We start from the raw sequence: 15,584 nt of genomic DNA on the forward strand, positions 1-15,584 counted from the left end.
AAGCAGCTGACAGACAAAATTAGCAACTAGCAGCTGAACATTTAGCAGCTAAAGTGGAGACCGAAACAGAACAAAAAGTCCATCAAGTCATCCCAAGTATTCAGGTGTCTTGTTTTGTCAGACCAACCGACTAAAACAAAAAAAGAGTTTCAGTTTAATAGTAGTTTTTCACTCTGCAGTCTCGATTTGACAAAGGTCTTGTAATGCTGATTTCATACATAGCAATAATATCCTCCCCGTCTCCCCCATCTTTTGTCTGTTATCCAGGTGATGTTGGCGGAGCTGAAGGGGACGGAGGATGTTTACGCCGTCAAAGTTTTGAAGAAGGACGTGATCCTGCAGGACGACGACGTGGACTGCACCATGACGGAGAAGCGCATCCTGGCCCTCGCCCGCCGACACCCCTACCTCACCCAGCTCTACTGCTGCTTCCAGACACGGGTAAGCCACCAAAACAGCACACACGCACACATGCAGGTGTGACGGGTCACCCCTGTTTTCTCCATCCTATACCTCTCTCTTTTTCTCTCTCTCTCTCTCTGCAGGATCGTTTGTTTTTTGTAATGGAATACGTGAACGGAGGAGACCTGATGTTTCAGATTCAGCGATCCAGGAAGTTTGACGAGCCTCGCTCTCGTTTCTACGCCGCCGAAGTCACCTCAGCCCTCATGTTCCTGCACCGCAACGGGGTCATCTACAGGTAAACGTACCCGCTGTGTTTTTATGTGTTTCAGTCAAGGACACCCTGAACTGCTTTGGAAAAGCTAGAAATATCTAATAGATTCTGCATAATATTCAGATTCTGTCTTGTTTTCGAGGTGAATCCTCGTTGGAAACTCAAGATAATTTGATCAATTATTTGAAGAACTCGTGGACTATTAAGGAATTTCAGAAACGATTATCTCACAGGAACATGCTAGAGGGTGCATGACAACATGTTTCGCACTTTAATTGCATTTCATGGTGATTCTCAAATTTTTTTATTTTACATTGCTCACTTCTCTCAGCGAGTCCAACTGTTACGGAAAGCGGATGGTGCTGATTCTCTCTCGGTCTGTCTGTCTTTGTCTCTCAGGGATCTGAAGCTGGATAACATCCTGTTGGATGCAGAGGGACACTGTAAGCTGGCGGACTTCGGCATGTGCAAAGAAGGCATCAAGAACGGAGTGACCACCACCACCTTCTGTGGCACGCCGGACTACATCGCCCCTGAGGTGAGCTGAACCGTCCACGGGCCGCTCTGGACTCCGGTTTATTCTCCCTCGGTTCTTCTGTCGTCTACGTTTCTTAATCTAGTCCTTGTCACTGCTGGTGGACCTATGTTACAGCATTTCCTGTCCTCCATGTTGAATCGTGTCCTGTTGTTGGATTCAGATCCTGCAGGAGCTGGAGTACGGAGCCTCTGTGGACTGGTGGGCCCTGGGGGTGCTGATGTACGAGATGATGGCCGGACAGCCTCCGTTTGAAGCCGATAACGAAGACGACTTGTTCGAGTCGATTCTCCACGACGACGTCCTCTACCCCGTGTGGCTCAGCAAAGAAGCCGTTTCTATCCTCAGAGCGGTACGAGTCGTCTCTGCAGCATGACACAACATTTCCTTTGTTTGATTATTAATTAGAGTTTGAAGAGCTATTCAATTCTCTTCAAGAGTCCATATCCTCTTCTTCAGCAGGCACTCGTAAACGTCCATGGCGAAGTGAAAAACACTTTGATTTTGAATCTTAATTCAGTAGATTTCGCCCCAATCATACAACGTACTGTATTTTGTTTATCCATGTACTTTAAAAGCTTTACCAAATTAACGTCTACAAAATCTTTCTGTTAGACAGAGTTTAGACAAAACCGGTAAAATTTGGTTAAATGTGAGTTAAAGAGCTAAGCATCAAATCTTCTTTAAAACCCCAGAAGGTCGTTCAACAACATTTACAACTCTTCTGAAGGTACTGAAGAACATATTAGATCATAGAAAGTCACATAAATGTGGAGAAATATAACGGATAGTGAAGTTCTTAATGTTTGGTTCATCTTCTATAACTTCAGCGAGGAGATTTTCATCCCCGGCCACCATCTTTGTTTGGATTAGATAACAGAACTGGGAAACATTTTTATGATGCAACAGATGGAATATTTTTTTCATCCAGATGGTATAAAAATATTCAAAAGAGGGTTCTTGAAATACATCAGAATTTATTGCTTTCTTTTCTTTCCTGTGACTTTAATCTAATGGTAGCACATGAGAGGCACAAACTAGGTTACATATAACTGTTGTTTCAACACCATTTAAAAGGCTAGATTTTATTGTTTAAATACAGTCGTTTAAATGCTTTTGGAACAACAGTTCAATGAAAACTAGAAGCTCACCTTTCAGCCAGATGTATCCAGGTGTCAACATGACTTTTCCCCTTCAGATCACCGTGCTGCATTACAACATGGATGACTGTGATCTCCAAAATGTTCACTTCATGCAAAAAGGTTTCGCTCGAGATTATCAGGCGATCTTGTTGTCGTTCGCGTTGCACTATCATTCATGTTTCTATCGCCAGAGCTGCGCACAAACGAATGAAACTCATTCAAAGTGCACTTAACACAGAGGTGTTACGCTTCTCTTTGCTCTGATACCAAGCAGAATAAAAAGAGGTTAAAGTAATAACAATGCGATCATAAAACCAAAGTGCTCTTACAATACTGAACAGGCAGCAGAACAAAAGAGAGACAGCTTTCAGTCGCAGTAAATAACACCAGCACTCTGCTGACCTGTTTCATCACTCCGCCACTACGCCGCTTTGTTTGTACCACAGAGCCATTAATGCCTCGCTCTATTATTAGCACTGAAATGCTTTTTGCTCAACCCCTCGTTCTGCTTCTGTCCTCTTCATTTAATGGACGCAACCACAGCTGAGCGTCCTAAAGGGGGTTGGTTTTCAGACACAGAGACCCGGCGGCAGACATAAGTCTGTGGGCGGGCAGGGCGTAAGCGTCAAAGGTGGCACACGTGAGTGTTCTGATCAGACTGAACACATTCTCTTTATCTATACGGGGGCATATGCGCGTCTTTTACAGTTAATATAGGTCAGTGGGAATGCAGCCTACCTGGACAGCAGACGAGGAAATGGAACGGAGCTGCCGAGATCTGGATGAGATTTCGGACCTGCAGAGCGATACAAGTAAACATGACATAAACATCGCGGCTTAAGCGACTGTAGGTGGGCAATTTCTTTGATAAACAAGGTCTATTTTGATGCGTTTTTAATGCACTCTGGCACCTTATTCACACGCAAAATATAGCTACATGAAAAATGTTCCAGATTAATTATGAACTGTGATATAAATAAATGTGCACTCTGCCATTTATCTTCTACTGTAACTTGTTTTACACACACACACACGCACACAGAGTTAGTGTAGAGAACTGCATTCGTTTTGACAGGCTGTTGTGTTACGAGGATTCTTCTCACATTGTCGAGCTTCCCATTGGCTTACATTTAAAATGATGTTCAGGGCTATGCTCCAAACGTTCAGGATTTAACCTCGACAACCATAGTAACTGCTGCCGGAGGAGCCTCTAACTGAGTTTACTCTGAGCATTAGTGTGTGTGTGTGTGTGTGTGTGTGTGTGTGTGTGTGTGTGTGTGTGTGTGTGTGTGTGTGTGTGTGTGTGTGTGTGTGTGTGTGTGTGTGTGTGTGTGTGTGTGTGTGTGTGTGTGTGTGTGTGTGTGTGTCACGATGAAAACACAATACTCCACACACACTTATGTTGCAAGAAAGTCGAATACAAATTAAACTGGATGTGCTTTGGATAAAGTACATCCAATAACATGATGATAATTAATCACGACCCAACAAAATATGTATGGTAATAAAACTGATTTCTCCTGAGGGGGCAAATTCCTGCCTGGCTCCCTGGAGCCGGCCCATAACGCTGGTGAAATTAGAAATCAAAAAAAGTGTGTATTGTGTGTGTTTCTTTGTGTGTAGTTCATGACCAAGAACCCGGCCAAGCGTCTGGGCTGCGTGGTGAGCCAGGGCTGTGAGGAGGCCATCAAGACCCATGCCTTCTTCAGAGAGATCGACTGGGTGCTGCTGGAGCAGAGAAAAGTCAAACCGCCCTTTAAACCCCGTATTGTAAGTAACACACACGCTACACGAGCACACACTAATGTTTTATTAACTGTGAATTTGACAGAACTGTGACGATCTATTGGTTTCCATCTATTCATGGATGCATGTATTCTACATTTAAGGCTATTCATTTAGTTTTTTACTGACTGAATGGTAATGCTCCAGACATCCAAAAGATTTTGTTGTCCTGCTGCAAGAACACTCAGTTACAGTAATACGAGGTCCTCTTGTGGTGAAAACAGTTCACAAAACATTTAGTGATGAAAAGAAAGAAGGAAAATATAGATAATATCTAAATTGTACTCATTTTAGGCTGTTAAGTTCAGGTATGGCTGCAGTTTTGAGTAGTTGTGAAATGCTCCTTCGCGAGGATGCTTTTCCGCGCATAGCTCGCATATACTGGTCTGTGGAAAAGTTAAAGTCTGGAGCCCTGGCACAAGTGTGTGTTCTCTTCACAGTAAAGGCAGTGAGTCTCAGTGGTCAGAAGGTGTCGCTCTAACGTCACTTTTGAAGCACTACATTGAAGCGAAGTTTCCTCCTCTGACGTCTTTGCCGTGTGTGTGTGTGTGTGTGTGTGTGTGTGTGTGTGTGTGTGTGTGTGTGTGTGTGTGTGTGTGTGTGTGTGTGTGTGTGTGTGTGTGTGTGTGTGTGTGTGTGTGTGTGTGTGTGTGTGTGTGTGTGTGTGTGTGTGTGTGTGCCTCTGCAGAAGACCAAGCGTGATGTGAATAACTTCGACCAGGACTTCACCAAGGAGGACCCCGTGTTGACGCCCACGGACGAGGCCATCATCCGACAGATCAACCAGGAGGAGTTCAAGGACTTCTCCTACTGTGCCCCCGAGGAGACGCAAACCTAACACACACACACACACACACACGTATCCAACAACACTAAACCTGACACGCATGTATGCACACATCGCTGACATTCATACATGTGTAGAAACATAAATCCCTTTACAGAACACACACACACACAAACACGGCTACTCCTTTACTTTGAAGCTATTGGTTGTTGTTACTTTTTTGAATATTCTTTTACTTGCATTGTGTTGTTCTTGTTGCCTGGGTTTATTATGAATATAAATATGAATATGACTATGAATATACACAGCTGCACATGCTCTCTCACACACACACACATCCCCTTCGTTGCACACTTTTAATGTAGATTTACACACACGCTCACTGCAAACACGCTCACTGCACATGCTCAGACAACCAAAACACACACACACACACACACTTACTGCTTCTCTCCCCCAGCACCAGGACTGTACAGTGGGTGCTGGGTGCAGAGGCCTGTATATAGCCTGTGTTGAGTGGCTGTATTGTGTCGGTATTGTCTGCTAGTAAAGGAGAGTCGTGGCGCATGGACAAGCACCCTACCTGTGTTATTACTGTCCTTATTGTGGAGCAGTTAGGGCCAAATATTTGTGCAATACCCTGACTATCAATATATTTTATTTGTTTCTTGTTCAAGTGTTATTTTTGTCTTTTCTTTTCTCCTCAAAATGTGTGTGTTTTTTGTGTGTGTGTGTGTGTATAATTGAACTCTCGTGCTCATCATGCTCCTATCTCGTGTGTATAAAGTGAATGTCGAGCTTACAAGTTACAGGCTATTGAACTAATTATGTGGAGCAGAGTGTTACAGGCGGCCTGTGTAGCAGCGTAAAGCCCGATCTCCAGCTATTTCATCCATCTGCTAGTTTCAGAGTCTGTCCCGCCAGCGAGAATCTGCTGGCCCGTGGGCGTTTTTTGGGGGGGTTCTTTTGGTGAATGTACATATTTGTATGTGCGAATGCGTGATTTTTCTTTCTCCCTGTCGGTGTGTGACTTTTCGTCCTCAGTATTTCTGTTTCTATAGTTACCATCAGTGTTTTCAGCCCCCCTTCCCCTCTCCTCCAAAGCACCAATTCCCCTTTCCTGCCTCCAGCAGCCGTCTCGCTCAGCCAAAACCACTTGCTTTTCTGACTTTTGCTTTTTTTCAAGAATGGCTTTTCGTTCTTATTGCTCTCTTTCTTTTTTTTTATTATAGTTATTATTATTGTAAAGTGTATCTGGAGGAAACCTTTGTGTATAATACTATAACTATACTATCATAGGTCTGTTACAGCCGGGCGAAAAAGAAATGTGGAAAACCAGCAGCTGAATTACCTCTCATTTCCAATACACACACACAAGCAAAACACCAGATACAGACTCTCTCCTTTGCCTCCTCCCTCTTCTTCTCACTCTCTTTCTGACAAACACACGCACACACATGCACACACAGAGGAGGACTGTCGTCGCGTGTACTGTACAGTGATCTGAATGAAGGTGAGCTGGTTGCTCTGTGTGCAGTAGAGTCGGTGTGTAGTGAAGCTTTGTGCACCCAGGGGTAGGGCTGTTCCTGGTCACACTATCTTACTCTGTGCCAAAATGTAGTGCAACAGCCGGGCTAGTCCTGTCTGGTCTGATTCCAATAAAACACTGAGCTGTCTACATCACTCCCAGACTCCTCTGTGTCTTCTTTCCTCCCTCGTTGTTTTTTTTATTTTTATCGATTCTCGCCTGCTGCTGTTCAGAGGCAGATCTGTTCTGTGGGATGCTTCAAAGTTTGTGCGAGAGAAGAAGAAGAAGTGAAGAGGGGAGGGGGGTGAGTGGAGAGGGGGAGGAAGGGGCGGGTTAGGGTTATGCTTTTCCTGGCCTGGCTGACCTATCATCGTGCTCAGCTTTAGAGGCCTTGTAGGTGATGCACATGCAGAGGGGAGAGGAGACACTCGCCGTTGAAGTCATCTGTGCTGCGGGGGGCCACTTGTCTTGCGACATTTGGCACCACTAATTGCCTCTCTGATTAATTAGACTACCTGTGATGGTGCAAATTGTAGCGTGGAGAGTCCCTGCTGCGCTGTGAACTCCTACTGCCTCCTTCTCTTTTGTTCTGAGCCATCGTTCAACCATGACACCGGATAGAGACGTCTGTTAGACGCGATGACAGCCAACAAGGAGAAGAGAAGGTAAAGCTGCGTTTTTATGTGAACTTCTATGTAATTGAATTGTTTCTATGACAGTTTGGTCAGTAACTGGGGTGATGTGGTGAGCCCAAAGATGGTGTTGTGGCCACACTGGGCATCTAGATAACTTGAATCTTGACCACAATGCAATACTGCCCTTCCCCATCTGCTCATAAGTGATGAAAGAACCAATCAAATTAATTTAAGAAAAGTAAATGTAACCTCACCAAAACGGAAAGATACAAGCAAAACTCTGTCAAAAGTAAAAGTAAGCATGATTACCTAACATTTGGGATTTCATAACTAACGAGCGTCATCTTAGTTGAAGTATTTCATGCTTCTCTACATGTTGATCATTTCTTTACAGAATTACATTCACTTGAAAAAGTCTGTCATCAAGTGGAAAACATCTTCCTGCAAAGTTTATGTTTTGGAGATACGGTGATGTTTTTAGGTCATGAAGGTAGAATCTGAGTTAAAGTTAAAGCTAGTGGTAAGTAAAATGTACAGCAAAAATAATGAAATGTACAGTATTTACTTCTGAAAGTGAACTACAAGTAAAGTACCTCAAAGAGTCTTTGAGTAAATGCACCTTGCTAACTTGCACCTCTGCAATTCATATTTTGACTAAGTTAAGATTTCATCTACGGTATCATAATATTGTGTGTATCCTTTGTATATACACACAGGGACATGTAGCAGTCAGTGACTTTGTTGTATTTTTTCCTGCCCTCTGTCTGCAGGGCGATCAGCCGCGAGGCCGCCAGAAGGAGGCGACGGGTGGAGTCCGAGGTGTTTGAAGATTTGTCTCGCCTCCTGCCGCTCCAACCGTCTGTCCGAGCTCACCTGGACAAGCCCTCAGTGATTCGCCTCACCCTCAGCTACATACGCATGCACACACTGCTCAATGGTACAAACAGTCATCACACACAAATCACACACTTTGCTCAAATAGCAACCAAAACCAGATCTTGTTTTAGTTTAAAATAAATAACTCAAATAGAAATGAAGTTTAATATCCTAAAACAAAATAACATCTTCACTTAAGAGGGCTCCGACCATGAATATATGGTTTAGTCAAAATGAACCAGTAGCACAATCAATAAACTTTCTCTTTTGCGCTGTTTCAGGGCAGACTGGGACAAAAGCAGAGGCTGGTCACATAGTAAAATGTGGACGAGTGATGGAACGTCACGGGTGTGACGGAGGCCGCGAGGAGAAGGAGAAAGAAACAGAGGAAGTCGAGGCCTCGGAGGAGACAAACCTGTACCTGAGGATCCTGGAGGGATTTCTGATCGTCCTGTCCACTGAGGGAGACATGATCTACCTGTCTGACAACGTCAGCAAGTACATGGGCTTGACACAGGTACACACACACACAAACACTCACACTCACACACATATTTCTATGTGAATTTTGTGTAATGGTATATTCTCTTGACAGAATGAGCTGATGGGACACAATATTTTCGAGTTTACGCACCCTTGTGACCACGAAGAAATCAGAAACAATCTACGTCTAACAGCAGGTGTGTGTGTGTGCGTAAATGTCTGTGTGAGTATAGAATCTGGTGTTCTGTTTTTGGTTTTATGTTCTGTGGTTGTGTGTTTTTTGGGAGCTCACACAGATTTGAGCAGTTGTGTCCCTGCAGTTTATTGAATTGCTTGTCTTCTTAGAGGAGGTTTGGTGCGGTGCAAAGAGGGACTTTGTCATGAGGATAAAAAGCGCTCTGACACACAGAGGAAGAAGCTCCAACCTCAAGTCAGCTACGTGGAAGGTTGGTGACAAAAAATACCACACAACCTTATGCTAAAGCAAACACTTTCTGATCTAACTCTCTCTGTTGTTTTAGGTTCTCCACTGCCAGGGCCGAGCGAAGGTGTGTGTCGCCCCGTCTTCAGTTTCCTGCCTGCTGCTGACCTGCCAGCCTCTGCCGCTCTCACACACACTCCTCAGCACACACACCTTCACCAGCCAGCACAGCATGGACATGAGGTTCACGTACTGTGACCAGAGGTGATTTACACAAATGTATACCCGGATACAGCTTATTTTAACTTTACTTCATTTATTTATTCAGCCTTTGTGCAGTTACCAACCGTCCTGTATGTCTGCTCTATTAGTTCTTCTGATTTCTGAAGAATTTCATGTTAAATGAGTCGAGAAAGAGCTGTAAAAGATTGCAAAACCCCAAGAGGAAGTCGTGTTACACTGCTCGTGTTTGACTTAAACACAGTTGTGAAAGGATGTGTTTTAGACTAAAAAGAAACTTGAGATGAGGTCAAGTAACAAGGAAGAGTTCTTACGTTATGAAATTGTTAAGTAAGATTAAAGGGAAATGATTAAAGTTAATGCCCGTCCCTTTATGCTCATCTGTTCTGCACTGATATTTGTTCTGGTTCTGCTGGTTTTATTGGAGCAAAGCAATGAATGAGCAAAACAACGGTGTCAGTGTTAACTACTCTTCCACGTGATTAAAACATGTTTAATGCAGAGGCTTTTCAAAATCCGTCTCTTTCTGGTGTGATGCTTATCGAGAGAAAATGTCCAATCTCTCATAGTTCTGATTGGTTACTACTAACTCTGAACATCAGCTATGTTGTAAGGAAGTTGTAAGAAATATCCTGATAAATATTTTTATATAGAATACTGTATTAATTAATAGCACATACAATTTAACGCTGTGCAGCCAAACATTAATCAAACCCACTTTATTTTAAATTCAAGCTACTTAAAGGTAAACAAAACGAGAAAACTGGATTTTAATGGATCAATTTAGCGTGACAAAAAGGGAGAAAAACATTTACAGTAGTATAGCTGTTCCCCTTTTACCTTCCCCTTTTTCAATATTAGACCTACGACTGCATTATATCAGTGAACCTTAAACTTGTCTGTGGCTGCAGCTGAATAAGTAACGCTCGGTAAATAATCAATTAACATCAGTTGATGCTGAAAGACTGGTTTATCTGGCAGTATTTTTGATAAATAAATTCATGTTGTTTCTTCTTTGTGTGTTGGTGTTTTTGCAGAGTGACTCTGCTTTTAGGTTACAGCACTGATGAGCTGCTGGGCCGCTCCGTCTATGATCTCTGTCACACACTGGATATAAAGCATTTGACCAAAAATCATCTCAACTGTAAGAAGTGATGCACAAACCCACACGTACGTACACATTACAGACCTGTAGATATCTCATTTCACACCTCTCTCTCTCTCTCTCTGCAGTGTGTTTGAAGAGTCAGTCAGTCAGCGGTCAATACAGGATGCTGGTGAGAGGTGGAGGTTACGTTTGGGTGGAGACTCACAGTGCCGTCATCCCCAGCGTACGACCATCCAAGTCCAGGCCTGGCGCCCACCAGCCGCTCTGCATCCTCTGTGTGACCTATGTCCTCAGGTGTGTTTGTGCCATTGCCGTGCAACATTCGTGTAACTTTGATCAATCTCAAAGAAGGTTTCAAGTCTTTAAAGGTTCATTTGAATGCCTCCATTGAGATTAAAGGCATTCAATGCATGTGAAAACGGCTGCAACTCCTGATTATCTTCATTATTTTCACAATTGTTTGCAATTAGTTTTGTGTTTAGGTGTTTTACTATAGATCAGAGTCTTATTATTTATAAATGGTTTAATGTTATATTCATATGTGTCTCACAGTGGAGTGGAGGAGCCGTCCTTGCAGCTCTCTGTGGACCAGATTGTACAAATCTGAGCTGAAACCTGAGTCTGAAGAACAGTCTGCAAAACCTGCATCTTTGAAGAAACGACAACAATCTTCTCTACCTCCATCTGTGAATTCTCACCAGTTATTTTCATTAAATATAATTTTTGTTGTTCAAAATTACTTTGTGTATTTTGTCAACCACTGAAGTTTCTGTTTAGTATTCGGATAAAGCCTTGAATATCTGAAGTGTCAGAACCCTTGACACCCAGACAATTAAACCAAACCGTGAGAAATGATTGTACATTTTAAGCGGGTTTAAGAAGCTCAACTTCTGGCTTCCTTAAAAGAAAAATGAAAGCTTTAGGTGTAGACTGTGGTTGACAGACAGTTGACGGGGCGTTGTGAGAGTTGAAATATGTCGACGAAAGCAGGCAGTGTGACTTTTGCCTGACCTCTCCGGGCCTGACCTTACTTCCCGTGGGGTTTCCTTTTGGGCCACCTGACACGTGGGGCGACGTCTGACTGTCAAACATAATGTGTAGACACACACACACACACACACACACACACACACACACACACACACACACACACACACACACACACACACACAGTCTATATAGCGAAATAGGCATTGTGCTGATGAGATGTGAGCAGACACAAGTCAAAGCCACAGCTTCCTGAAAGAGACTATCGAATAGAAAGTTCTCGTGGGAACTTTTTAAACTTTTTACCTCTTGACTTTTGAATTTGCACGTACGCACACGACTATTTTTTCAAGTTTCAGTTCTGATGGCTTTACTGGTGTGAAACTGAACTGAAATAAAAACAATAGGAAGGAATGCATGATAACAATAAGAAAATGAAGAGCTAAAAGCACAATATTACGTTACTTTATGTGTTTTGGCTCTTTGTGTTGAAACAAACTTTGTCTCAGCACTTGTTGAGAAAACAAACTCCTTTACAAAAAATATAGCTGCGGGGAAATGTAAAGTACGCATTTGTGGTACTTTCCTTGCTACTTTATACTTCTACTCCGCCACATTTCAGAGAGATATATAGTACTTTTTACTAAGCTGCATTTATGTGATAGCTACAGTTACAAATGACTCTGCACATCCAAAACTTGAGCTCATGAATTATGATGCATTGTTAAAGATTCAACAACTTGCATAGATATGCTCTGAATTCCATATTGAGCACCTTTAATTACATTTTGATAGAAAATACTTATATACTTCTATTTAAGTAACATATTTAATGCAGGACTTTTTTACTTGTAACAGAGTATTTTTTTTATATATTTTGGATGAAAGCTTCTGTTATTGCTTTGGTTCTTTGTATCCTTTCCTAATAACTCTATTATTTGTATTTGTATGTACACATTTTATGGCGACTATGTCCAGGGTATTACTTTCTTATTAAAGTGATTTAATTTCTCCTCTGCTGTTCTGAGGACGTAGTAAACAATTGTATCTTTGCGAATCTGGATAAACGTGTATTTAATGGACAGGTTCAAATTACTATACAAATTGCTATAATTTTTATTGGTGAACTGGTTGGTTCACCCAAATTACAATAAATGATCTTTCTCAATCACCTCTATAGCATCTAAACACAGAGAGTTGGAAAGATATGTTTATTGCCAGCACTCCAATAAAATGCAGGTGAAAATAATTTAATTGGACTACTCTGCAATCCACAGACCTCACTGTCCACAGTTTTATTTCTCTATTTCTCAGTTTTATTTCTCTAGTTTATTATTTATTTTCTCTGGTAGAAAGGAGTTCTGATGAAACTGGGCAAATACATCCAGATCTATCTGTATGGCATAACTAAGTAAGAAAGAAAAAAAATATATATATCACAAGTTACAGTTATCATAGACCTTCCAGTATGACAGAAATCAATGTCACAAATGTCAGTATTTCACACTTAAACAAATACACGTGTTTTAGTTCTATTCTGTATTGGATAGTTTTTTGCTCAGATTGATATAAAAGCAATGGACGTTGGTGGATTTGTCTTCTCACTCTCACACTGATTCAGTCACACAACATGTAGGGAAAGACTCTTGCACCATCTAGTGTTTGAAGTGGCAATCATTAAGATTTTAGTCCTGATTGATTTATAATTTATATTTGAGTGTAAACAATGGGCGGGGGGGACATTTTTGTGTGTATATAATGGAGAAACACTAATACAGTATTTGTTTCCAGGAATGTCGCCACAGACGCCCATTTTCTAATACTGCAAATATATAAATATAGCAATACGTTCATCAGTGGTCCATCTGGCTCAATCACCATTGTGTTAAGTTCGATTGAAAATCTTTGAGATTGTCACGTTAACTGTCGTCAGTGAAACAGAACATAGAATCTTCTGTCCCACGAGCAGTCACCATGTAGGCTGAACGAACCTTCCAAAGACGTCCCTGTTTATTCTTAAGGAAGTCTGACAGCTCATCGTCTTTCTTAACACTGGCACAACATGTGCTCTGCAGGTCAGAACGAGCCAGGTATCCCATTGAACAGATCAGAAAATCAGCGAATAAAGGTAAGTGAATATTGAATATATTGAATTAATATACAAAATACATGTTACTGACATAAAATAACTGGTAATGAATACAATAAAATAAATCGTTATTTGTAAAAAGAAAAATCTGGAACTTACGTAAAAACCAAGAGGCTGAAATGAAACCTTTGCAAAATAGAACAATTCTTCCACCAGCTGTTTGAAATTGGAATTTGACAAAACTGTGGCCAAAAATATCCCATCAGTCAGCTGTTTTACATCCTGCTGATGGGCGACTGCTGTCAGTTCAGCAAAACTCTCAGTGAAACCCAACAGCTACTTTGTAAAATCAGCATAATGTACATTTTCATCGTAAATGAATGATATATATATATATATATATATGTATGTTTTGCTTATTTTTTAGATCGTAATTATGATAATTCAGTTTGAAAATTTACATTTGTAAAACTAGATGTGTATAGTACTAGATGATAAAGATAATATTAATCACAGAATCTCAGTGTTCACAAACAAAACATAATTTGTTTATTCCTCTCTGTTGTCCTTGAATAACTCTGAGACCATTCTTGGATCTTCAGTCTCGGCTGATCATTGACAATAGAAACAGTCTATGCTTAATGGTCCCTGCTCCGCCTGTCTTTGCTGAAAGGGAATAAACTATGTTTTTTTCTTCACAATAGTCCTTTTATCCAACCATGTGAATAAATTATCATCCATGAAGTCACTGCAGATTTTGAGCCTTTAACAGAAAATGAAAGAAAAGAAAACAACTTTGTTTCCCCCTCTGTGTTCGAAGGGTTTCTTCATTGACTCGTCTCAATACTAAATCTTTTTCAACATGTTGGATTAGTCTAATGAACAGACATGTTCTGCTTGGTGGCCACCATGCCGGTTTTTAAGGTGACCTTGGCAGTTGTTAATGGTATTCGTGTCCCTGCATGTTGCTTCAGAAGCCTGATTACTCCATTAAGACCGAGTCTGAGGCACAAGAGGACGGAGATAAGAGGTGGAAGAGGTCCTGGTGGTGGTGTGAGGGTTTAATGTCATACTAGTATGAGCTGACATTGCAAAGGCGCTCAATCAGAGAAAAACAACAGACAGGAAGAAGGAGTTCCTTTAAACTCCCATGTGACCCAACTGAGAAGGCCCCCCCCCCCATGAGCTCTTATTTTACCCTCCTCTGCTCTCCCAGACACACCCCCATGGTTTGATGGGTGTTGTCAGGCAGTCAGCCAATGGCATGACAGCGCTCACCCTTTGAAACACAACCACGATAAATCAGTGTCAGTGCAGAGAGGAGAGCACAGATACAGGATTTGATAGGGCAAATGATATGATTAAAAATACTTTTGAATGAAGTATCACATTTATTTGATTATCAAATGTATTTTATTAGTCATTGTTCAATTGTGTAAGCTATAAGGGTATGTCTATAAAGAAAAGTCAGCATATAGAGTTGAATGGAAGTGTCCTCTGGTGCAGAGTTCAAAGTTCCTCAACTGGATCTCATATGTGTGTCTGCTTGAGATCCACTTACAGACATATGAATATTTAGACAGTATGTACCTTCTCTCTTTGTGTCTGGTTTAATTAAGAAAGTACAAGTGTGCAGTTTCATCTCAGGATATCAACCATTAAAACACAATAAAGCTAAATGTCTCTTCAGTGCACAGAATAACCAATGAGGAGATAAGCACTGTCATTATTGCATTAGTAATAGCGAAACCTTGCTGTGACGCTGTGCCTGTTGCAATGGACAACATGGTTACTTTTGATTACTTTGTCCAACTGACATCAGAGTGATGATACATGTTATTCAGAACAGCCTGTCTGCACCAAATCTGTGTCTTTACATATTTAACATATGTGTAAAAACAAACCCAATTGAGTTATAATTCAATTTGCTTTTCATGTTGTGCAATCGTGTGTTTGTTCCACTGTTTAAGCGTATTGTACCGGCGCCTGGGGGCTTGATCTAATCTTATCTTCTGTGCAGAGTCCACAGGTGTGTCTGGGTCAGGGCCTTTTCCTCAGATGAGCTCAGCACTACGATTCTCTCTCTGCAGAGCGAGAGACAATGATCGAGCACCATACATGTTGTGTATGTCTGAAATAATGGGAACACGCAATGAAAGCAGTGTTCCATGAGAGCCACGCTATCTTATCTGTTCCCAGACAATGGGAGCAGATGCTTCAGCACACAATTGGTCACTGTTTCACGAGAGTGTTGTTCACGCTCAAGAGTTAAAGGTTGCAACCATGCCGGTT

The 15,584-nt window shown here is 41.6% G+C and overlaps 2 protein-coding genes across 2 annotated transcripts in view; both read left to right on the forward strand.

Annotated features, from left to right (window-relative positions):
* The window catches only part of prkcea (protein kinase C, epsilon a), a 29,627-nt gene extending 23,075 nt beyond the window's left edge, over positions 1-6,552 (forward strand). The window contains exons 10-15 of the mRNA XM_079182062.1: positions 268-441; positions 546-700; positions 1,076-1,214; positions 1,375-1,563; positions 3,977-4,123; positions 4,827-6,552. Of these exons, the coding sequence (XP_079038188.1) occupies positions 268-441; positions 546-700; positions 1,076-1,214; positions 1,375-1,563; positions 3,977-4,123; positions 4,827-4,976 (954 nt within the window). The 3' untranslated portion in view covers positions 4,977-6,552. The remainder of the gene's footprint in view (positions 1-267; positions 442-545; positions 701-1,075; positions 1,215-1,374; positions 1,564-3,976; positions 4,124-4,826) is intronic.
* A 334-nt stretch (positions 6,553-6,886) lies between these two features.
* On the forward strand, positions 6,887-10,914 carry epas1a (endothelial PAS domain protein 1a). Its single transcript, XM_079183085.1, has 9 exons — positions 6,887-7,118; positions 7,859-8,025; positions 8,246-8,481; positions 8,560-8,644; positions 8,793-8,893; positions 8,969-9,132; positions 10,146-10,252; positions 10,342-10,510; positions 10,769-10,914. The coding sequence occupies exons 1-9, from the start codon at positions 7,093-7,095 to the stop codon at positions 10,821-10,823; spliced, it is 1,110 nt and encodes a 369-aa protein (XP_079039211.1). The 5' UTR covers positions 6,887-7,092; the 3' UTR covers positions 10,824-10,914.
* The last annotated feature ends 4,670 nt before the right edge of the window (positions 10,915-15,584 follow it).

The sequence above is a fragment of the Pholis gunnellus genome (assembly GCF_910591455.1).
Source record: "Pholis gunnellus genome assembly, chromosome: 21".
In the NCBI taxonomy this organism is placed as follows: Eukaryota; Metazoa; Chordata; class Actinopteri; order Perciformes; family Pholidae; genus Pholis; species Pholis gunnellus.

Excerpts from the sequence above, each read along its gene's own strand:
- epas1a (XM_079183085.1), top strand. The coding sequence starts at position 7,093 with ATGACAGCCAACAAGGAGAAGAGAAG. Across the intron at positions 9,133-10,145 it reads TTCACGTACTGTGACCAGAG|AGTGACTCTGCTTTTAGGTT; the intron begins GTGATTTACACA and ends GTGTTTTTGCAG. Across the intron at positions 10,511-10,768 it reads TGTGTGACCTATGTCCTCAG|TGGAGTGGAGGAGCCGTCCT; the intron begins GTGTGTTTGTGC and ends TGTGTCTCACAG.